Raw genomic sequence first — 23,547 nt, forward strand, 5'->3', positions numbered from 1 at the left:
ATCGCGGAAAGTACATGCGTCCCGGAAGACACTGACGAACTCTCGCTCAGCTCACACGCTTATTGGATGAGCGACTACAACTCCCAGCATGCCATGCTCCCACAGCTTCCTGTCCAGGGGCCTTATGGGCTCTGTAGTGTCCCACGAGGCGACACAGCTTCCGCTGAGAGACCTGGGCTGAAGTCGCCACCGCCCGCACGGCGCCCCAGCCAGTGAGCACCTTGTGACCTGGGGTGCGAAAGAGGCTCCGGGCCGCCCCAGGACTCGGCGCTGTGCGAAGAGTTACCTGCGCCGGGCCTGGACGATGGGGCGCAGAGAGGCGCTAGCTACCTGGCGGCGGTAGTGACAGCGACGACGGCTGGTCTGGACTGCCATCCAGCTGGAGCCAGACCCTCGCACCGACGGCCGCGCCAGCGCCCCTGGTGGCTGCGGTGGCAACCGCGGCGGAGCCGGCGGAGGCGCCGAAGGCGGCGGCGGCAATCGCGGTTGAAGCGGGGCTCCGCGAGGCGCTTTCCCAGGCTGGATGAGGAATGCGCGGAGGCTGCAGCTGTGGGCTCTGGGCCTCCTCCGCAGCCTTCCCCGCGCCGGTCTCCTGGACTGCGGAAAGAACGACTGCAGCGGCGAAGGCGGCGGCAGCGAAGGCGGCGTAGGCGACGGCGGCAAGCTACGGAACTGGAGAACATCATAGCCAATAAGCGGCTGCTGAAAGCGCGGCAAGGTGGGTGCGCAATCAAGCGCCCCGGCTCCCTGGAACCTAGGACCCCGAGAAGACGCTCATCCTTCCGGAGAACCTTGATTTCTATGGGATCTTAACGCTACCCTCTTGGGGAACTAGGATCCCAGAGAAACCGATCCAGAGTCCGTGTTACGGTCAGCAGGAGGTTAACCTGAGACGCCCTATAGAATATTTCAAGGCAGTATGGCTGGAGAGCCCAGGAGTACATTTGCCTGGGTTCTATCGGATCCCCAGTCAGCACTGTCAGTTTGAGAGAGAGGAAGAGGGAAGGAAAGGGAGAATGAATGGAAAGATGGAAATCTCCTTAAGGCTTCTCGGTTACCTCCTAGGCAAGGTTTCTGGTGACATAAGATGTAGAGAAGCTTCATCTTGCGAGGATGAATAGCGTTCTCCGAGAAAAATTAATCTGGAACAGGAAGAACTGTTAAAGAACCCCCCCCACACACACGCATCATTGTGATTTGGGTTCCTCACCCATCCCCTTTATGTCTCAAGGGCCCAAAAGGAGGAAAGAATTAAATGAGAAGACACGTAAGATGGAGAGATGGCTTAATAATTAAGTAGCTAAGCCATCTCTACAGCCCTAATTTCCGATTTGGGGGCAGGAGAGATGGCTCAGTGGTTAAGATGTTTACCTGCAAAGCCTAATGACCCAGGTTTGATTCCCTAATACCCACTTAAAGCCAGATGCTTGCATCTGGAGTGTGTTTTCAGAGGTCAGAGACTCTGGTGTGTCCATCCCACCCACCCCCCTTGCAAATAAATAAAAAACATTAAAGTAAATGTAGCTGGGCATGGTGACTCACACCTTTAATACCAGAACTCAGGAGGCAGAGGTAGGAGGATAGCCATAATTTTGAGGCCACCCTGAGACTACATAGTGAATTTCAGGTCAACCTGGGCTAGAGCGAGCCCCTACCTTGAAAAAAAAAGTCACACTTTCAAGATTTTTGTGCACTAACATTATTTTGAACAGAAGAACTGACAAACAGAAGAACTGACATCAGATCTAGGACTTAGAGCAGTGTGCACTCTCTCTACTCAGTGGCGCAGTTGACTCTTCATCTTATTGCTCACTCTGAACTCCAAATTGGTCATGGAAGAGAATCATCCTTATTGGAAATCATGACTGACCAATTTCAGGGTTTCCTTCCCTTGCTACCTGCATATCTGTATATGGTGTTCAAGAATATTGTACCAAGTAGACTTTATTATAATGCTCTAGACATTAATGATGTTTGTGTGCTATGAGTGCATGCCTATGGTGTATGCACATGTATACAGATGTGTATGCCCTGTGCACATGCGTGCAAAGTCCAGCAGAAGACATCAGGTGTTCTGTAGCTCTTCTGCCTTACTTCCCTGAGACAGTCTCTGACTGATTCCCTATTTTTCCATCAGACTAACCAACCAGGGAACCCCAGCAGTCCTCCTATATGTGCCCCACCCAGTGCTAAGGTTATAGGTATGCACTGCCAAGCGTGACTTTTTGTGGGTTCTGGGGAACTCAGGTCATCATGCTTGCGCAGCAAATGTTCTTGCCTACTGAGCCATCTTCCTTGCCCAGATATAAAGTATTATAATTGCCAATTGACACAAACCCTAGGACAACACTGGTAATTTCAAAAATGAGAGTTTTAAGTTTTGTATTCCATGTTACTGTGTAAGGAGTGTGCCCTTAATGGACAAGACTATTTATTTATTTTAGTTTATAGACTCAAGGGGAAGCTCCATCATGGCAGGGAAAAGCGATGGCATGAGCAGAGGGTCCACATCACCCCCTGGCCAACATAGGTATACCATAGCAACAGGAGAGTGTGCCAAACACTGGCATGGGTAAACTGGCTGTAGCACCCACAAGCCCTCCCCCAACAATTCACCACATCCAGAAGGCTTTAATTTCCAATTGCCATCAGCTGGGGAACCTAGCATCCAAAACACATAAGTTTGTGGGGGACACCTGAATCAAACCACCACATTCCACCCCTGGCCCCCCCAAACTGATAACCATACATGATGTAAAATGCAATGCATTAATCCAACTTTAAAAGTCCCCGTAGTTTTTATCAATTCCAATGATGTTCATACATCCCCATAGTTCAAGATCACTGAGCCATAATACCAAAAATAATCTCCCCCAAACCCATAATGCCATAGAATAAACATTCACACTACAAAAGATGGCATTGGGCATAGCAAAGAAATATACAACTAATGCAAGATTTAAAATGACCAGGGCAAACATCAAACTCTGTCCAACTCTAGTCAATGACAAATCTCCAAGTCTGATAATTGTAACCAGCAACAAGTCTCTGGAGTTCTAATTCCACCCTTCCAGCTAGGCTACTTACAGTCCTGGAAAACTTCATCAGGGCTAGCAGCTCTCCATGGCAGCCATCTCATGGACCCAGTACCTCCACTGGGTTTCCACTGTAATCCATGGTTCATCCTCACGGGCTGCATCTGGTCTCCATGCAGGCATCCAGCAAACCTCCTTCACACTGCCCACGGCCATTTCCAAAACACAAGACAACGTTGCAAACTCAATGACCCTCTCTTTCCTGCATTTCTTATACTTCACAATACCAGGTAGTGTGCCTGTTAATACAGGGGGGGAATAAAGCAGACTTCGAAGAACAGAACACTCCTTGAACACTGAGGCCCCTTCAAAAGAGTCTACATTCTTTTTGTTGCCCCAGTGCAGGTCAACTGACCCAACCTCAAAGGTTGTAATCTCTCAATTGTAGCTGAATAGGCAGCAGTTTTGGCCCAAAGATTCAATGCCTGCGCCATATCCCTTTGCTCACACCAGTCCATTTCTACACAGTGCAACTCTGCACAACTTCTCAGGACACAGCCATAACAGCAAGCCTCTCAAACTGCTTCTCGCCCAGTACAAGCAAAACTCTTTTTCACCCTCATAAGCCAAACCTCACAGTCCATAGTTCTTGCTGCATTCAGGTCTTTCAACTATGACCAGAATAGTCCATCAAGTTGTACTTATAGCACTGCAAGGCATCTCTTAGGTCACAGTTTCAAATCCTTCCACCTTCCTCTTGAAAATCAGCTCTGGAAGGACAAAGCCACATAGTCCGGTGTCTAGCAGCAACCCCACTCTTGGTACCAACATTACTTGGTTACAGTCAGGTTCACATAGCTAATAGAAATCACCTGACCAAGAGGAGCTTTTGGGGGAAAAGGGTTTATTTTGGCTTACAGACTCAAGGGGAAGCTCCATGATGACAGGGGGAAATGATGGCACAAGCAGAGGGTGGATATCACCCCCTGGCCAACATAAGGTGGACCATAGCAACAGGAGAGTATGCCAAACACTAGCATAGGGAAACTGGCTGTAGTAACACCCATAAGCCCGTCCCCAACAATATACCGCCTCCAGGAGGCTTTAATTTCCAATTGCTAGTAGCTAGGAAATCTAGCATCCAGAACACCTAAGTTTATGGGGGACACCTGAGTCAAACCATCACATAGTTAAAGAAATTAAGTAGCAAATATCAGAAACTTAGGGCACATTCTGCCTGTTGGTTATACTCGAGGGCTATTTTTATCTATTTACTTATAAGTGTCTTCCAAAAAGTATCAGGAACTGTCTTCTTTTTATTCCCAAATTTATTTATTTATTTATTTCATTACACAGAGAGAGAATGGGTGCACCAGGGCCTTCAGCACTGCAAACAAACTCCAGATGCATGTACCACTTTGTGCATCTGGCTTACATAGGTCCTGGGGAATTGAACTTGGGCCCTTTGGCTTTGCAGGCAAGTGCCTTAGTCACTAAGCCATCTCTTTAGCCCAGGAACTATCTTCTTGAATAGACTGAATGAATGAATATCTCTTTGTTTTTTTCTCGTGTATTGTTTTAGCTCATGTATTAGAAAATTAACTTTTGGAAAAAATTAACTTTGTTGGATATAGCATGCCTGTCTCCTAACCCCCAATACACACACAAATACACATCTCTGCTGTGGTCTTGTTTCTGCCTGAAAATTATTCTTAAGTTGAGAATGCTTGCCATGCAAGCATGAGGGCCTGAGAGGGCGTGTGCTGACAACCATGTAAAAAGCTGGGTATGGCCATGCACACCTGTATTCTGACTTGTGGGACCTTTAGGAGATGACAAAGTCCTGAGGGTAAGCCCATCATCAATGGAACTAATGCCTTTATAATAGAAACTCAGGACATCCCTTGTATTTTCCTAAGTGTGAAGGATAGATGAAGGCTCTATTAACCAGAAAGTGCCTTGGTTGATGCCATGTCTCCTTTTATTTTGGATTTTCCAACCTCTGGAGCTATAAAAAACAAATTCCTATTATTTATGATGTTTTGTTGTACAGCCCAAATAGATTGATAGTCTCAAACAGGACACTATCATATCCTTGCCTTCTTAGAGGAACATTGCAGCTGCTACTGCCTTGAAAGTGCTTTAAGGAACTGTGACATTATCATATCATTAATAAAACAAAACTACTATTTTAAATTTAGAATTTTTTACTGTTGTGGTTTGGCTATAGAATGCTGCCACCCTAAAGGTTCATATGTTGAAAGCTTGGTCTTTAGTGGAGCTGTAGAAAGGGCACTAAATCATTAATGGATATAATCTGTTGATAGGTTCAGATGAGTTCATACTGAAAGGGCTATTAGAAGCTGGGGCCTGGTTGTAGTTATGTCTTTGGTTATATTTGTTTGTTTTGTTTTTTGCTTTTAGTTTTAATTTTTTTTATTTATTTATGAGAAGAGAGAAAGAAATTGGGTGCACCAGTGGCCTCTTGCTACTACAAATGAACTCCAGATGTGTGTGCAACTTTGTGCATCTGGCTTTATGTGGGTACTGGGGAATCAAAGCTGGGCCAGGAGCTGGAGAGATAGCTTAGCAGTTAAGGTGCTTGCCTGTGAAACCTAAGGGCCCAGGTTTGATTCCCCAGTGCCCATGTAAGCTAGACATACAAGGGGTACATGCATCTGGAGTTTGTTTGCAGTGGCTAGAGTTCCTGGCATGTACATTCTCTCTCTGCCTCCCCACTTCAAATAAATAAATAATTTTTAAAAACCTAGGCTTAGCAAGCAAGCACCTTTAACCACCACGTTATCGCCCAGCCCATGTCTTTGGCTTTTCTCGGAGGTAGGATTTTTCAAATTTTTTTTTTTTTTTTTTTTTTTGAGGCAAGCACAACAGACTGGCTTTTTTTTTTTTTAATGAGAAAGTATGTGTGTGTGTGTGTGTATGTGTGTGAGAGAGAGAGAGGTGTATGTTTCGGCACACGCATGCATGCCTCAAGGTGCATGTGGAGAGAGAAAAGCAACCACCAACAAAAGCAAGCAAGCACACGTCAGGAATCCAGGCAGAACTCAGGCACTTTGCATATCTTACGCTGGAAATTAAGATCTGCCTTAGGGCTGGACCCCAGGATCCATGCACAGTTACATCTCCTTCAGCAAGGTGGCTGGAGATCTACAAGCTTTAATAAAACTGAGTCTACTGGGGGACATTCATCAAACCACCACAGATAGTAAAGGTAGAAGACATAGGATGAGAGACAGTTGGAAAAAATTGGTTTCAAAAGTTCTTAGTTGTACAGACTGAAATAAGGAATGTATGGCATAATCAGTTTCCAGGAACTGTTAAGCCCATCCTTACTGGAAAATAAAAACTTAGACCTTGTGGGGAAACAGAAACTTAGGACTACTGAGGACTCTGAAGTCTGTCATGGCGTCCATCTGGTTCCTGAGTCCTTCATGGGAAACAGAAACTTAGGCCTACTGAGGACTCTGAAGCCTGTCATGGTCATGGCATCCATCTGGTTCCTGTGTCCTTCAGTTAGCAAACACCATCAGGCATGTCTTTCCCATTGTGTCCCTGTATTTCCTGAGGGACAGCATGGTGACCTCCCCACTCAGGGGAGTGGCTTGTAGCCAGGACCCAGGCCTGTTGTAAAAGCCTTTCCTGCCAAGTGGCTAGGGTTGGGGCTTGGCTAGGGTATGTTCAGTCTAACCCTTATTTAGGCGGCCAGATCTCTGGCTGGCTGTTTCCCAGAGGTGCGGCCTCAAGTTTCGAACTGAACTGGACAGAAGCCTGTGCCACAGGAGGGGCAGAACCCAGAGCAGGAGTTGGAGCTCCATCCTTCCACCACCCCCCACCCCCTTCTGCCACAGGCAACCATGAATCTTGAGGACAGTGGCTTGAAATGGAAAAAGGGGGAGGGAACCCTAGAAGATATTCAAGTCAGGGATCTTTGGTTCCTTGGCCACTGTATGGCCTCAACGTCACTCCCCCTCAGCTCAGCAGAATCTGCTCCCAAGATCTGGAGGAGTTCAGCCTTCCTAAGTGTGGATGGGAGTCAGAGAAACTCAATTAAGTGTATCTCCCTTCAAAAGTTGTAACATTTAAGCAGGCCATGGTGGTGTCTGCCTTTAATCCCAGCACTCTGGAGGCAGAGGTAGGAGGATCGCAGTGAGTTTGAGGCCACCCTGAGACTACATAATGAATTCCAAGTCAGCTTTGGCTAGTTAGGACTCTACTTGAGGGGAAGGGGACAAGTTTTCACCTTTAGAAAAGAGCCCTATCCCAGTTTGACCTCAGGCAATAGTGCATGTCAATAGGGTTCCAATCCCAGAGGGGTGGAGCAAGCCAGGCAGAAAAGCCTTGGGGGATAGGTGACCAGTCCAAAGGAAGCCTGCCTGGCCAATGCTAATGCAATTCATCCCCCTCAGCTTAACCAGAGATAGTGATCTTAGCCTCTAGCCAGAAGAGAAAGCAAACCACTTTTCCTGAAAGTAATAGTAGAAATACACCAAGTCATGGTCACAGCTGGAAAATGTGCTTTCCATATTCTACCGTAATATAATTATCACAATTTTCCTTTCCATAATTCTCCTTGCCAATCATAACTGGGTGCTTGGCATCCAGGAAAGTCCTTGAACCCCAAACCAAAGGTTTGTTTCTAATTTTAATCCAAGAATTTAATTAAAAAAGAAGACTGAGAAGGATAATTATTAAATTATATTTTTTAAACATTTTTTGTTATTTTTACTTATTTGAGAGCGACAGAGAAAGAGGCAGATATAGAGAGGGAATGGGCACGCCAGGGCCTCCATCCACTGCAAACGGAACTCCAGATGTGTGTTCCCCCTTGTGCATCTGGCTAACGTGGGTCCTGGAGAATCGAGCCTTGAATTGTGGTCCTCAGGCTTCACAGGCAAGCACTTAACCGCTAAGCCATCTCTCCAGCCCTATTAAATTATATTTATTGAGGGAAGTACAGAACCAGGGAAAGGCACCCATGTGGCTAAAGATCCCACATGGAGGGCCTGGGAAGAAAAGTGGAAAGAAAAGAAAAAAGAAAGTTCAAGGAGTTCCTGCTATGTGGGGAGCTGGAAGGGATAAAGAGCCCATGTGGAGAGTAAGGGCTAGGGGGTCCAACCAGCTGAGGGAAAAACTTACCCACAGCTGCAATTTCCCAAGTATTCAGAGCCATCTGCTTTATGTGGATACTGGGAAATCAAATCGGGGCTGTTAGGACTTGCAAACAAGCACCTAAATTGCTGAGCCACCTCTCAAGCTCCCAATTTTTATAATTTCAAGAATCCTTTTAAGTTGTATTATATTAGTTCTTAAAAGTAGTATGGATAATAGGTTGATATTGTATATATGTAAGTACAATGATTGAGATGGGGAGGTAATATGATGGAGAATGGAATTTCAAAGGGGAAAGTGTGTGTGTGGGGGGAGGGAATTACCATGGGATATTTTTTTATAATCATGAAAATGCTAATAAAAATTAAAAATATATATATATTTAAAAAAAGCAGTATGGATAAACATAGGACCTTAAGAGTAAGTCAAAACTGGGATTGGCTCTTGGGTCTACCCTCCCTTTGCTAGTTTGTGACATTGGACAAGTTATTTAGCCTCCCTACTTTATTTGCATCTATGAAGAGGGTATAGCAGTATTTACATCATAGAGTAGGGATGAGTAATGTCTGATATGTGTAAAGCTCTTGGAAAGGTACCTGGTACATATATAGAAGTCTTCACTCTTACTCCCTGTCATTCTCTTAGTCTTTGCTAATTTCCTCTAATTTTGGCCTGTTCCCTGCTTTTTCAACTCTACTCCAAGTTAGAAAATGTCCTCAGTCTCTGTTATTCATGATGCTTTTTTTACTAGTGCACTGGGCACAGAAAGGTATACTTATTCACTCAGTAATAGTTTGGATGTTAGAGACTGAATGAGGATGTTTTGAGGTGCAAACAGGATGAACTTGAAAGTTAAAGTGCCTATTTATTCCTAGCAAATGGAAGGGTAGGCTTTAAAGAAGAGGTTATGCTCAAAAGTCCAGCAGCATTTTTCCAAAATGCAATGGCCAGAGCCACAGTGACTGGCAGTTATAATTCCTAGAATCTGCCTGTCCTTCTTTGGGCTTTTGTGCATAGTGTGTCTTAGCATCAGGTACCTCTGGGTGCAGACGGGCCTATATTTTATTCTCAACCTGATCCTTAGACTTGGGAGGCAATCTGGAGAAGAGCATGAAAAAGAAGACCTGAGGTAGGAAGATGAATTAGAAGAGAAACTGAGCAGAGCTGTATGATGGTTAATTTTTATTTTTGATTGATATTAAGAATTTACCAGGAGACACTAGAGAGATGGTTTAGTGGTTAAAGGCACCTGCTTGCAAAACCTGTCAGCCTGGGTTTAATTCCCCAGCACCCACATAAAGCTGGATGCAATGTGGCACATGCATTTGTGACTCCATCCAACTTACAATAGTGGGAGGCAGAGAGAAGAAGCCAAATCTCATGGGCCAGCAAGTCTGATGTTTCTTTGCAGTCTGGCAGTTTGTAGCAGCAAAAAACCTTGTCTCAGAAAAGGTAGAATACAGACACCTTGAAGTTGTATTCTGCCCTCTGATCACATACACACACACACACACACACACACACACACACACACACTCTGTGGGGGTCGCCAGAGTTCAAACTGGCCCTGGACACACTTTAGGGCTAGACTACAAAATCCACCCCCCCCCCCGCAGTAACACCCTCCTCCAGCAGAGCTTGCCTGCTGCATACTCAAATTGTAAGCACAATCTTAATCAAAAACACCTGAGTCTATGGGGCCACACATTCAAATCACCACATTCTACTCCATAGACTCATGACATCTCACAATGCAAATTGCATTCAGACCAACTTCAAAGTCTTTACTAACTTTAACATTGTTCAAAAGTCCCAGGTTTCATCTGATATTTAAGACTGTCTCAACTGTGAGGTACAGATCAAGCACAAGTTACATACTTTCCTCTCCCTGTCCCCCAACATTCCAGCATATAATGGTATAGAGTAAACATTTCCATTTCAAAAAGGCATGACAAACATACTGGGCCAATGCAAATAATATACAGTAGGTTATCATCAAGCTTTGCAGTTCAAGTCCAACATCCATAACCAGTGATGAAATTCTCTGGATTCCAATTCTGCCCTTTAATCTGGGCTGACTGAGCACCTCTCCATGGCAGTCATCCCATGGCCCTGATACATTTAAAGCATCTTTGGGATCTACACTGCAAACCATGGTTTATCTTTGTAGCGCTATACAATGGCCTTACTTGGCCTCTAATATAGGGATTTCAACCCTGGTTCCCATGCCTCATGTCAGCAATAGCTTCTGGAACCAGTTAATCTTCATACTGTGGCCTTATTGTATATGTTTCCACACAAGGATTCCAACAGCTCTGTTGCATATGTCATATCCCAGTGGCTTCTAGTTTTGTACAATAGCAGTACTGGGTCTCCCACACAGGGATTTTAATCCTGCTTCATTTTTTTTAGGAGCCATTTCCAAAAAACAAAATTATGTTGTACTTCATAATCTGCTTCTCCGTATTTTTTTATGCTTCTAAAACCAGAACCAGGTGTGTGACATAGCCAATTTTGTAAATCTGGTGGGGATGGAGGATATACCTTGACCTTGAAGGGTAGGATATTGTTTCTCTAGTTTTCCTTTAAGCCATCAACTTTCAAAAGAATTTGTACTTTTACTAGGTTTAGTTTTAGATGTCTCACCCTCAGGGCATCTATTTGTATTGTTTCAAACCAAAACTACCCCTTGATGGTAATAACCTGCTTAACAATTGCAAATTCAGTAACCTAAAACCAGTCTGTATACCTCTAACTTCAAACTTGCTTGAACTTTTCCTGCGATAAACTACATTTTTTCATATTTTACTATTCTATACCTTCTGCCAAGCACACCAGTTCATTACCTTTAAAATTCAACCTTGGGCTGGAGAAATAGCTTAGCAGTTAAGTGCTTGCCTGTGAAGCTGAAGGACCCTGGTTTGAGGCTTGATTCCCCAGGATCCACGTTAGCCAGATGCACAAGGGGGCACACATGTCTGGAGTCCGTTTGCAGTGGCTGGAAGCCCTGGCATGCCCATTCTCACTCTCTCTCTCTGTCTGTCTCTCTTTCTCTCTCTGTCACTCTCAAATAAATAAATAAAAATAAACAAAGAAAATTTAAAATTCAACCTTGATCAAGCTCCTTAGGGCATGGGTATAAGAATGCAGCTAGCTTTTATATCCATAAAAGTTCATAAGCCAAACTTTATATTTCTTAATTCTCCTGCAGTTAGCATTTTAAAATTCTCACCAGAATAGTCTATCAAGCTCTGCTTACAATACTATAAGTGTAAGGAAAGCAAGAAAGAACATGAGACTTGATCTCTACAGACAGATTGTTTATTGAGAAGTAGAATGAGGAACAGCAGCCTTCCTGTGGGATGAAGGCTGAAGCACTGAATCAAGCTAGGGTTCGAATTTATAAGAAGGATCCTAAAGCAAACATACTGAATCAGATGCAGGTCCAAGGGAAGTAGATAAGGCATCAAAGTTATTTGCTTGTAATAGGCTCTTTAGCAGAGGTGACTAGGGAAGACTGGATGTCTCCATTCTTTTTTTTGTTTTTTTGTTTTGTTTTGTTTTGTTTTTCCAGGTAGGGTCTCACTGTGGCCCAGGCTGACCTGGAATTCACTATGTAGTCTCAGGGTGGCCTCAAACTTATGGTGATCCTCCTACCTCTGCCTCCTGAGAGCTGGGATTAAAGGCATGCGCCACCACGCCTGGCTTTTTTGGATGTCTCCATTCTTTATGGTCTTTTCATCTTAAGGTTAGTTATTAGCTCTTTAGTTCCCTCTAGTTTTCAGGCAAGGCTACTAACCCTTCATTAAGGTTTCTCCATTTCATTCCTTCTACATTCCTCCTTCTTACAAGTTCCAAAAGATCAAATCCTGCATGGTCAGATTCATCTCAGCAATGGCTCCAGTTTTCTCAGTGTTCATTTTCCTGTTGCAGTTACTTTTGTCATTGCTGAACAAACACCAGAAATAGCTTATGGGAAGAGAGGGTTTATTTCAGGCTTACTGAATCCAGGGGAGGTTTCATTACAGTGGAAGAAGCTGGCTGACTTCCCTATATTCATAGCAAAGTTACCATCAACTGCCAGCAAATTCAATCAAGCTCAGACTGGCTCTGAACACACTTTAGGGTTGGAATACAAGTTCTTTCCCCACTGACAACCCCCTCACACTGCCCATCTGGGCTTTGCCGGCTATAGACTTACATTGTAAATTCAATCTTAATCAAATATACCTGAGTCAAAGGGGCCCTACATTCAAACCACCACTATGATTAAGCCCATTTAAACTCCATAGGGATTCTTGGGGGAGTCAGAGGGCTGAGATCTCAAAGAAGGTCATTCACCCAAAGACACCAGGAATGGTGTAGAGACTCAGTGGGAGCCTTGTCTTTTTGGGCATGCCTGTAAAGATCAGACCAGGGCTTTTCAATGCGTGCTGGCACTGGGTGATGGATCCAGCCCACTTGTTGTGGCCACCCCAACTCCCTTGTCAATGTCACATACCTGTGAATACAAGCTCACTGCACTTTAACAGCTGTCCCTGTTGGATCAGAGTCAGTGCTGAACCAACTAGAGTGACATGGAAATAGTGAGAATAGACAATCACAATAGTAGGCTGTCCTTTATTGGACAGCAAGTGAATAATGAAAGATAGCCAGCCCCATTCCACAGGTTTGAGGCTGTCATTCTCAGATGCAGCTGAGCTGGACATTTATATTTATTTATTTATTTTGGTTTTTCGAGGTAGTGTCTCACTCCAGCTTAGGCTGACCTGGAATTAACTATGTAGTATCAGGATGGCCTCAAACTCATGGTGATTGTTGCAGTCTGGTTCACATTGCTGGTAGAAATCACCCAACCAAGAGCAGCTTCTGGGAAAAAGAGATTTATTTTGGCTTACAGGCTCGAGGGAAAGCTCCATGATGGCAGGGAAAAACGATGGCATGAGCAGAGGGTGGACATCACCCCCTGGCCAACATAAGGTGGACCACAGCAACAGGAGTGTGTGCCAAACACTGGCATGGGGAAACTGGCTATAAAGCCCATAAGCCTGCCCCCAACAATACACTCCCTCCAGGAGGCATTAATTCCCAAATACCCATCAGCTGGGAACCTAGCATTCAGAACACCTAAGTTTATGGGGGACACCTGAATCAAACCACCACATTCCACCCCGGCCCCCATAAACTGATATCCATACATGATGTAAAATACAATGCTTTCAGTCTGACTTTAAAAATCCCCATAGTTTTTATCAATTCCAATGATGTTCATACATTCCCATAGTCTAAGATCTTTTAACTGAGCCATAATACCAAAAAATAACCTCAAAAAACCCATAATGGCACAGAATAAATATTCACACTGCAAAATTGGGCATAACAAAGAAACATTCAACCAATACAAGATTTAAAACAACCAGGGCAAATATTAAACTCTGTAGCTTCAAGTCCAGCAACTCTAACCTGTGACAAATCTTCCAAGTCTGATAATTCTAATCAGCAACAAGTCTCTGGCATTCCAATTCCACCCTTCCAGCTAGGCTACTCACAGTCCTGGGAAACTTCATCGGGGCTGGCAGCTTCTTGGCAGCCATCTCACGGTCCCAGCATCTCCACTGGGTCTCCACTGCAAGCCACGGTTCATCCTCATGGCCCCATGGGGTCTCTATGCAGGAAACCAGCAAACCCGATTCACACTGCCCATGGCCATTTCCAAAACACAAGACCGTGTTGCAACCTCAATGTCCCTCTTTCCAGCATTTTTTATACTCCACAATACCAGGTAGGGTGCCAATTTGTTAATCCAGGGGGGAATAAAGCAGACTTTGAAGAAGAGGACACTCTTTGAGCACCCAGACCCCTTCAAAAAAGTCTACATTCTTCTTGTTGCCCCAGCACAGGTCAGCTAGCCCAGTCTCAAAAGTTGTAATAATCTCTCAGTTGCAGCTGAACGGGCAACAGTTCTCCCAAAGATTTTTCTTTCTGTGCCATATCCCTCTGCACACAGAAGTTCATTTCTATGCAAAGCAACCCTGCACAACTTCTCAGGACATGGGCATAAGAGCAAGCTTCTCACACAAACTGCTAGCCCAGTTCAAGCAAAGCTCTTTCTCACCCTCATAAGCCAAACCTCACAGTCCATAGTTCTTATTGCATTCAGGTCTTGCAGCTCAGACCAGAATAGTCCATCAAGCTGTACTTACAGCACTGCAAGGCATCTCTTAGGCCAAGGTTTCAAATCCTCCCATAGTCCTCTTGAAAATCAGCTCCAAAAGGCCAAAGCCACACAGTCAGGTGTCTAGCAGCAATCCTACTCCTTGGTACCACTTTACTGTTGCAGTCCGGTTCACATTGCTGGTAGAAATCACCCAACCAAGAGCAGCTTCTGGGAAAAAGAGATTTATTTTGGCTTACAGGCTCGAGGGGAAGCTCCATGATGGCAGGGAAAAACGATGGCATGAGCAGAGGGTGGACATCACCTCCTGGCCAACATAAGGTGGACCACAGCAACAGGAGGGTGTGCCAAACACTGGCATGGGGAAACTGGCTATAAAGCCCATAAGCCCGCCCCCAACAATACACTCCCTCCAGGAGGCATTAATTCCCAAATACCCATCAGCTGGGAACCTAGCATTCAGAACACCTAAGTTTATGGGGGACACCTGAATCAAACCACCACAGTGATTCTTCTACCTGTGCCTCCCAAGTGCTGGGATTAAAGGCATGAGCCACTACACCTGGCTGAACTGCATATTTAAAGGGAAGGAACAAGCAGGGCAGAAACTGGGGAAGGGAGAAGGGAAAGGGATGTAACAGAGCCATTTTCTTTGATGACTTGTTTTCACAGGTAGGACTGTTAGGTTTTGATTAGTTCTTTGATGATAGCAGCTTTGTGTGGCTCCTTATCAGGTTGTGGTTTGGGAAGTTATTTATAATCTGAAGAATTTAAGAATTTCCTCTGTGCCAAAGCCTCTTCCAGGGCCAGCTTGTCCCAATAATTTCTGTGACTCTGGTTGCTGGGACCTCAGCCTGAGTGTCATATTTCTTACTAGTTACTCAAATAGTACAATATCTATTGACCAGGGAATAAGAGAAAGCAGAGAATGAACCATGAAGTGGCGTGGGAGTGACTTGGTTCACCTGCTCACTTACTGAGCAGCTCCTGAGTTCCCTTGAGTATGGAAACATAGCCATGACTCAAGTTCTTTCAGATCATGCTCACTGCACATGGGTTCTAGAGGGCAAAGATAACAACTCAGCCCTCTAGTCCTTTAAAAGGGATGGATACAAGTGGCATATCACAAAGGACAGTTCCTATTCCAAGTGAACAGAGCCAGCAATAGCCATGAAAAAAAAAATAACCATACCAAAATGACAGTGTATGTTCAAACCAGACCTGATGATTCTTTGGAATGGGTTCCCTTGTTCCCTGGGAAACAAGCTGAAGGGAGGATTCTCCTTTTCAGTGCCTTTCCCAACCCTTCAGTGAGATGGGTCGTGGCTGTCACTGAAGCAAAACCTAGCATATTCTCTGGCGTTGGCAGTTGAGTGCATGTTACTTTTTAACTTTTTTTCTGCTTTTAAAAATTTGTTTATTTAAAAAATTTAAATTATTTATTTATTTATTTGAGAGAGAGAAAATGGCAGATAGATAGAGAGAGCGAGAATAGGCATGCCTAGCCACTGCAAACAAACTCCAGACAAATGTACCACCTTGTGCATCTGGCTTACGTGGGTCCTGAGGAATCAAACCTGGGTCCTTAGGCTTTGCAAGCAATTGCCTTAACTGCTAAGCCATCTCTCCGGCCCATAAAATTTGTTTATTTTTTAAAAATTTATTGATTTTTTAAAATAAATAGAAAGGTCACACACGTAGTTCCCCTCTCCCCTACCACAATTTGGCTGAGGGTCTTCAGCGGGCTTATTGGTATTCATTGTAGGAACCAAGAGGCCTCAGTCAGTCTCTGCAAGAATGGGAGAAACATGGTGTCTCAGGCCTTTCCCACCCATCCTAAGGCTTTTCTGCAAGCTTTGGTGGGTAAGATAGAGATCTGATTTAGTGTCACTTTCTCTGTAGAGTCTGGATCTCTGTTTTTATGAGTTTTCAGTAACCACAGTGTCTGTCACCATCTCTTTGGAACTGGTTTTTAGGCTAACTATGAGAGCAGTATTGGTGTCACTGATTGACTCCCCTATAATGACAGCTAGGCCCAGGCAGATGGGGTAGAGATGATCCATCTCCAGGGCTTGGACAGCCTTCTCGGTTTTCTAAATGTCTGTATTCCACAGTTTTCCAAACCTACTATATTGAAAACAGAGCTTACCAACTCCCAAGGATATATGGCCTTCCTCTCAATACCTTAATTCTTCCATATGGTCCTGGAGTCTTTGTTGCCCCTCCAGCTGTGATAGTCTCTTTCTCTTTAAAAAGTTATTTATTTATTTGCAAGCACATAGAGAGAGAAGGGAAAGAAAGAGTGAGAGAGTATGGGTGTGCCAGGGCCCTCTTGCTGCTGTAAACAGACTCCAGATGTAGGCACCATTTTGTGCATCTGGCTTTACATGTGTACAGAAGGAATTGAACCCAGCCAGCAGGCTTTGCAAGCACCCTACCACTGATTTACACCTCCAACCCAGACTTTAACCACTGAGCTCCTAATGCTTGGAAAATGTTTGATATATTGTAATGCTCAGTAAGTATTTATTTAGAGAAAATGTTAAATGCTAAAAAAATTAAAAAAAAAACAGCAAAAAAAAAGTAAAAAAAAAAGAAGGTAACCATCTGCTGAATAAGTATAGGTATCTATACATCCCTTTATGTCATGTTGGGTCTAGTTTGCAAATTTGGAAACTGAGGCTCAGAAGGAGTGACTTACAGAATGTCAGAATCACATGATAGAGCTAGGGACTGAGTATCGGTTTGGGATTTTATACTTCATCAAAACATCTAGGTGAGACATGTTATCATAAACTTGAAATTTAGTCATTTTATGTATGCAGTCTATCCACCAAATATAATAAGGTAAGTGACTACAATAGGTATCGTAGGATATGTATGAAACTGAAAAGAAAATCCTCCTGTTGTGCCAGTAACACTGGTGCATCACTGTAATCCCAGCACTTAGGAGGATAAGATAGGCGGATACACATTCGAAGTCCACCTGGGTACATAATAAGCAAAAAAGGGACTGGATGGCTCAGCTGTTAAAGGCACTTGCTTTCAAAGCCTGTTGGCCTGGGTTCAGTTCCCAGACCACCCACATAAGCTGGACACAAAAAGTGCTACAAGTATCTGGTGTTTACAATAGTAAGAAGCACTGGCATGTGAGCCCACATACATACATACATACACACACACAAATAATTTTTAAAAAATTAAAATTCCTCCCCCTTAAATTTAGGAGGACTTGACAAAAAAAATGGTCGCAGTAAAAACTGGAAGAAGATCCTGAAGCTGCCTCCACTCAGCCACTGCGATACTCTGAGGTACTCTATTGGTAAGTAACTGGTGCCTGCTTTTGTCAGCAGGTCATGTCTAGCCTGGTACTCATAGGATGTCATTGTTTGTTGAGTTCCGTATCAAAAAAAGTTATGGTAAAGTCTCCTTATAACTTCATTAGTCTTTTCAGGGAGGGATAAAAGGGGGGACTGGAGGGATGGCTTAGCGATTATTAAGGCCTTTGCCTACAAAGCCAAAGGGCCCAGGTTCAATTCCCCAGGACCCGCATTAGCCAGATGCACAAGGTGGTGCATGCATCTGGAGTTCATTTACAGTGGCTGGAGGCCCTGGTGTGCCCATTCTCTCTCTCCCTCTCTGTCTCTCTTTCTCTGTCAAACAAATAAATAAATAAATAAAATTTTTAAATCATAATAAAAAACCAAAAAAGGTTTTCTAGCCATTGTTATCAATTATACGATTGTTGATTTTTTTTTCATTAAAAAAAATTGGGGGTAGGGGAGATGGCTCAGAGTTCAAAGAACTTGCCTGCAAAGCCTAATGACCCAAGTTGAATCTCCAGTACCCACATAAAGCCAGATGCACAAAGTGGCGCATGTGTCCGGAATTCATCAGTAGAGGGTAGAGACTCTGGCGTGCCCATTCTCTCTCTTTCTGTTAGGCCTGGTGGTGCACACCTTTAATCCCAGTACTCGGGAGGCAGAGGTAAGAGGATCCTTGTGAGTTGGAGGCCAGCCCAAGACTACATAGCGGATTCCAGGTCAGCCTGGGTTAGAAAGAGACCTACCTCAAAAAAAATTTGTTTGAAGTGTGCATCATATGGTGATGCAACCTATAATTCTAGCCCTTGGGAGGCTGAGATAGAGGATAGCCTCGAGAGGCCAGAATGAGTTCCAGGTCACCCTGGGCTAGAGTAAGATCGTGCCTCAAAAAAACTGAAAAGAAAAAAGCCCAACTTAAAAAAAAATTATTAAATTATATTTATTGAGGGGAGTACAGAGTCAAGGAAAGGCACCCACGTAGCTAGAGATACCACATGGAGTGCCTGGAAAAAAGCATGGAAAGAAAGAGAAAAGAAAGTTCAAGGAGCTCCTGCCATGTGGGGAGCTGGAAGGGATAAAGAACCCATGAGGAGAGTAAGGGCTAGGGGGACCTCCCAATTGGGCAGGAGTTAGGCCCTAGGCTGATCCCCTCCCTGTTGGAGGGAAAAACTCACCCACAGCTGAAAGTTTCCAAGTGATCGCCAGCTTTTAAAAAAAGGATTTATTTTTATTTATTTTTTAATTTTTATTTATTTATTTGAGAGCAACAGACAGAGAGAGAAAGAGGCAGATAGAGAGAGGGAGAATGGGTGCGCCAGGGCCTCCAGCCACTGCAAATGAACTCCAGACACGTGCGACCCCTTGTGCATCTGGCTAATGTGTGTCCTGAAGAATTGAGCCTCGAACTGGGGTCCTTAGGCTTCACAGGCAAGTGCTTAACCGCTAAGCCATCTCTCTAGCCCTTTTTAAAAAAAAAGTTTATTTTTATTTATTAAAGACAGAGAGAGAGAGAGAGAGAGAGAGGGAGAGAGAATGGGTTTGCCAGGACTTCTAACCACTGCAAATGAATTCCAGATGCATGCACCACCTTGTGCATCTGGCTTACATGGGACCTGGAGAATAGAAACTGGGTCCTTAGACTTCACAGGCATGTGCCTTAACCACTAAGCCATCCCTCCAGCTCAAACCTAACATTTTTTTTTTTTTTTTATGGGAGAAAGAATTTATTTGAAGACTACAGATCCAAGGGAAGCTTCAAAATGGCAGAAGCTGGGCCCCTTTCCCAGGTCCAAGCAGAGAGAGAAAATCAACCACCACCAGCACAGACAAGCACACTTCAGGAATCCCAGACAGAGCTCAAGCACTTTGCCTATCTTTGGCTGGAAATCAGATCTTGCCCCAGACACACCGTAGGCTGAACCCTAGGGTCTTCCCCCAAGCCTAACTTTTTAAAGTGTGTATATGGTGTATGTGCATGTTTGTGACAACAGCACACATGTGGAGGCTGGAGGACAACTTTTGGGTGTTGTTCTTGCCTACAATTTTATTCGAGGCAGGGTCTCTCCTTTACTGCTCCATTTGCCAGGATATTTGGTCCATAAGCTTCTAAGAAATTCTCCACATCCCTTCTTGCTGTAGGCACATTGAGATTGCAGAAGTCCACCACAGCTTCCAGCTTTTATATGGAATCTGGGGATTTGAAATTGGATATTTATGCTTGTGCAGAAAGTGCTTTATCCTCTAAACCAGCTCCCCACGTCCAAAGACAATTTTTAAAGGAAGCAATTTTTTGATCATTACTTTCAGTTATTTTTTATTTATGACAGAGAGAGAGAGAATTGGCATGCCTTAACCATTGCAAATGAACTCCAGATGTGTGTGCCACCTTGTGTGCATGCACCAGCTGTGCGGCATGCATCACCTTGTGCATCTGGCCTAAGTGCGTTCTGGGGAATCAAACCTGGGTCTTTAGGCTTTATAGGCAAGTGCCTTAACCACTAAGCCATCTCTCCAGCCCCCAAGAGCATTTTTAAAAAACCAGTATATGCTTATTGTTTTAGAACAGAAATAGAAATTCCTGTCCCCCCACAAAGAGTTCTTCTCCCTATGATCCAGCCAGTCATTTTCCCCAGAATAAAACACTTTAAAGCATTTCTTAATGTCCTTCCATATAATTTTCTATACATAATAAGTCACTGAAGATTGTATAAAAACTCCATTAAAAATATCTGGGGCTAGGAAGATGTCTCAGTGGTTAAAGACACTTGCTTGCAAAGCTTGTTGGCCTGGATTAAATTTCTAAGTCACCCATGTAAGCTAGGTGCAAAAAGTGGCCCAAGTGTCTGGTGCTAGTTTTTTAATTTTTTAAAAGAAATATGGGAGTTCGTTTCACCAGTTGGTATATTTGGCCTGGTTGTCCAGCCATAAAGCTTTCAGGCTCCTCTACTGGTTAAGACCATTAACGACTTTTCTCCCCCAACCAGCTGCATAGCTCTTTCCAGCATCCTGACAGCTAGTCACCAGGGAGGGGGCTTACAGCTCAGCTCCAGCTTGATTTCTCAGTGACCTGCAGCCCAGGCATTTGGTGTTTTCAACAGTAGGGTCTTATCATCTAGTTCTGGTGGGCAATCAAGAGCCTTGTCAATTACCTGTAATGTTTTGTTTGTTTTTTGTTTTTTAGGTAGTGTTTCACTCTAGTCCAGGCTGACCTGGAATAATTCACTCTGTATTCTCAGGGTGGCCTTGAACTCACAGTGATCCACCTACCTCTACCTACTAGTGCTAAGATTAAAGGCGTGCACCACCACGCCCAGCACCTGTAATGTTTTGAAGGCATTAGGGGCCACATTGACCAACAATTTGCTGGAAGTTGTCTGATAATGGGTTTCTTTATGGAATTATTATACATGTATGTAATGTGTTTTGATCATATTTATCTCCTATCACCCTCTTAGTCCCCTCCTACTCTCAATAATCCCCTTCTTCCCAATTAGTCAGTCTTTTATTTTCATGTTGATTTTGAAAATATATTTATTTATTTATTTATTTGACAGAGAAAGAGGGAGAGAGAGAGAAGGAGAGAATGGTGCACCAGGGCCTCATATTTATGTTTCATTTGTTTGGGTTTTTTTTGTTTGTTTGTTTTGGTAACACAATGCATTTAATTAGGGTTGCTTACAGAACTATGGGTAAGGAATTATTTTACAGGAAAATGGAAATTTACCAGTGGGGTGATATAGATGCCTTATTCAGGGTTAAGCTTTCCATAGTCACTGATTTTCAACACTGACCAGTCATGAGACTGTTGTAGCTATCATCCATTGCAACCAGAAGCTTCTCAAACCAAAGCTGTCAGCAGCTCCTCCTCTATGGGCATCAACATCTTTAGAAAACAATTCGACAGGTTCACCATGGCCATTTAGCAAAACAACAGCTGTAATTCAATCTTTCTACTTTCCACGTCTTTGCTCCACTGTCACCTTGCCCTCCCTCCCACACCTACGTAAACAAGATGGTCAGCCAGCAGGTGAAGTGTAAGGTGTCTGTCTATGTAGCTTCAGAGTTAGATTGACCCTGCCAGACACAGATTTAGTCTTGTCATTTTGTTTACACATTGGGGGTAAATCCATTTTATTAAACGTTTCATGTAACTGCATCCAAGTTTTGCCAGGCTAGAACCTTGGATCTTTTCAGACTGTTGCTTTCACATGATGTAAGTAGTGTCTCATGACTGGAGTTTGCTTTGTCTTATAATATCTGTAGTCCTTGTATTTTTCAAGGGCTATTTTGTAAACAGATAATGTATTTCTCCATTGAAAACACAATAAAATTTAAAAAAAAAGAAATATGGGAGTTCAGATAAATGGGTGAAGCTCACTACTAGAATATTTGCCTGGCATACATGAGGTCTTGGGTTTGATTCCAAGTACTGCAAAAATAAACAAAAATCCTTGGTATATCAGTGTGATGGGATATTCCATAGCTATAAAGACTGAGTATTAGCTATGGGAGCATAGGAAGTGATATGTAGAATCATGTTTACAGGACACTTATAATGGAATTTTTGAGACAGAATTTCCAGCTCAAAGAATAACCATATACTTAAAACTTGAATGTTGCCTAGTATGTAACATACTTGTATAAGTATGTAACATTGTTAGTATGAAAAAATAAAATGGTCCATTTTCAAAATAAAAAAATATGTCTTCAGAGATTTGCGTTTACAAACCATGGGGATACAAATAGGCAACAGGCACTGAGTCCCCTGCCACAGCAGTTGGCACCCATGTATCTAGATTCCTTCCTTTATTTTAGTTTAGAATGGAGACTCACAGGCAGTTATATGACTGAACACATGCATGGTTTCCTTTCAGGTCTACAAAAATCAAACCACAAGATATAGATAGCACCTCATGATCTCAGAACACAAAACTGAAGCTAAATAAAATTGTACAAATAAGCAAAGAATTCAAGATGGGAAGTACATCAGAAAATCAAGGAGTACCCTCTAGAGTATCCACACACTGGAGAAAGTAGGGAGGAACATGTGCTTAGTACTATAAAAATAACTATTCCATGCTCAAACAGTGCAGCATGTCTGACTTTTATTTAGGGGAGAGAATTGGCACCTAATTTCACAAGATGGAAAATAAACTGCCTCACTTTTGCTGTTTAGCATCTCTCAGTCTCTTTACTAAGACATTTTCCTCATATTAGCCATTCTAAATGTTGTACCAATATATCTTCCTGCCAATAATAAATAATAATTTTTTGTGTAGATATTTACTAACACTGGTTGTTACCAGTATGTTTAGGTTGGTTTAGTTTTGTTTTTCCAAGACGGTATGTAGCCCAGGTTGCCTTGAAGTTAAAGGCAATCCTCTTGTCTTAGCCTCCTGAGTGCTAGAAATAAAGGCTTGTGCCACCATGCCTACATTGTTATCAGTATTTTGAATCTTTCTTAAACCATAACTTGAAAAATGTGTTCTTCTTTGATTATATGTTCAGTTCAGTATTTCCTGTCTGCAGTAGTTTGAATGTATGTCCCCCTCATAATAAAATACTTGGGTGTTTTATTAAAGCTTGTAGCTTATCTCTACAACCTTGCTGGAGGTGGTGTTACTAGGGGTGGATCCTGGGGCCCTGCCCTAAGGTGTATTTGGGGGTGGATCTGATTTCCAGCCCAAAGCTCTGCCTGGAGTCTTGTTTGCTGATTTTTGGTGTGTGTACTGGTGCTGGTATTTTGCTTGCTGTAATTTTTCTTTCTGTTTAGATGTATGGAAGCAGTTTCTTCCACCAGTGATGGAACTTTCCTCTGAATCTGTAAGCTTGAAATAAATTCCTTCTTCCTCTAAACCGTACCTGGTTTGGATGTTCATCCCAG

General features: G+C 43.4%; 1 protein-coding gene across 1 annotated transcript in view; it reads left to right on the plus strand.

The window, feature by feature from the left end:
* Positions 1 to 23,547, plus strand: part of Grk4 (G protein-coupled receptor kinase 4) — a 167,837-nt gene that overhangs the window by 163 nt on the left and 144,127 nt on the right. Inside the window, exons 2-3 of the mRNA XM_045161262.1 lie at positions 243 to 718; positions 17,567 to 17,662. Coding sequence (XP_045017197.1) covers positions 243 to 718; positions 17,567 to 17,662 — 572 coding nt within the window. The remainder of the gene's footprint in view (positions 1 to 242; positions 719 to 17,566; positions 17,663 to 23,547) is intronic.

This window comes from Jaculus jaculus, chromosome 11 (genome assembly GCF_020740685.1).
Source record: "Jaculus jaculus isolate mJacJac1 chromosome 11, mJacJac1.mat.Y.cur, whole genome shotgun sequence".
Classification (NCBI taxonomy): domain Eukaryota; kingdom Metazoa; phylum Chordata; class Mammalia; order Rodentia; family Dipodidae; genus Jaculus; species Jaculus jaculus.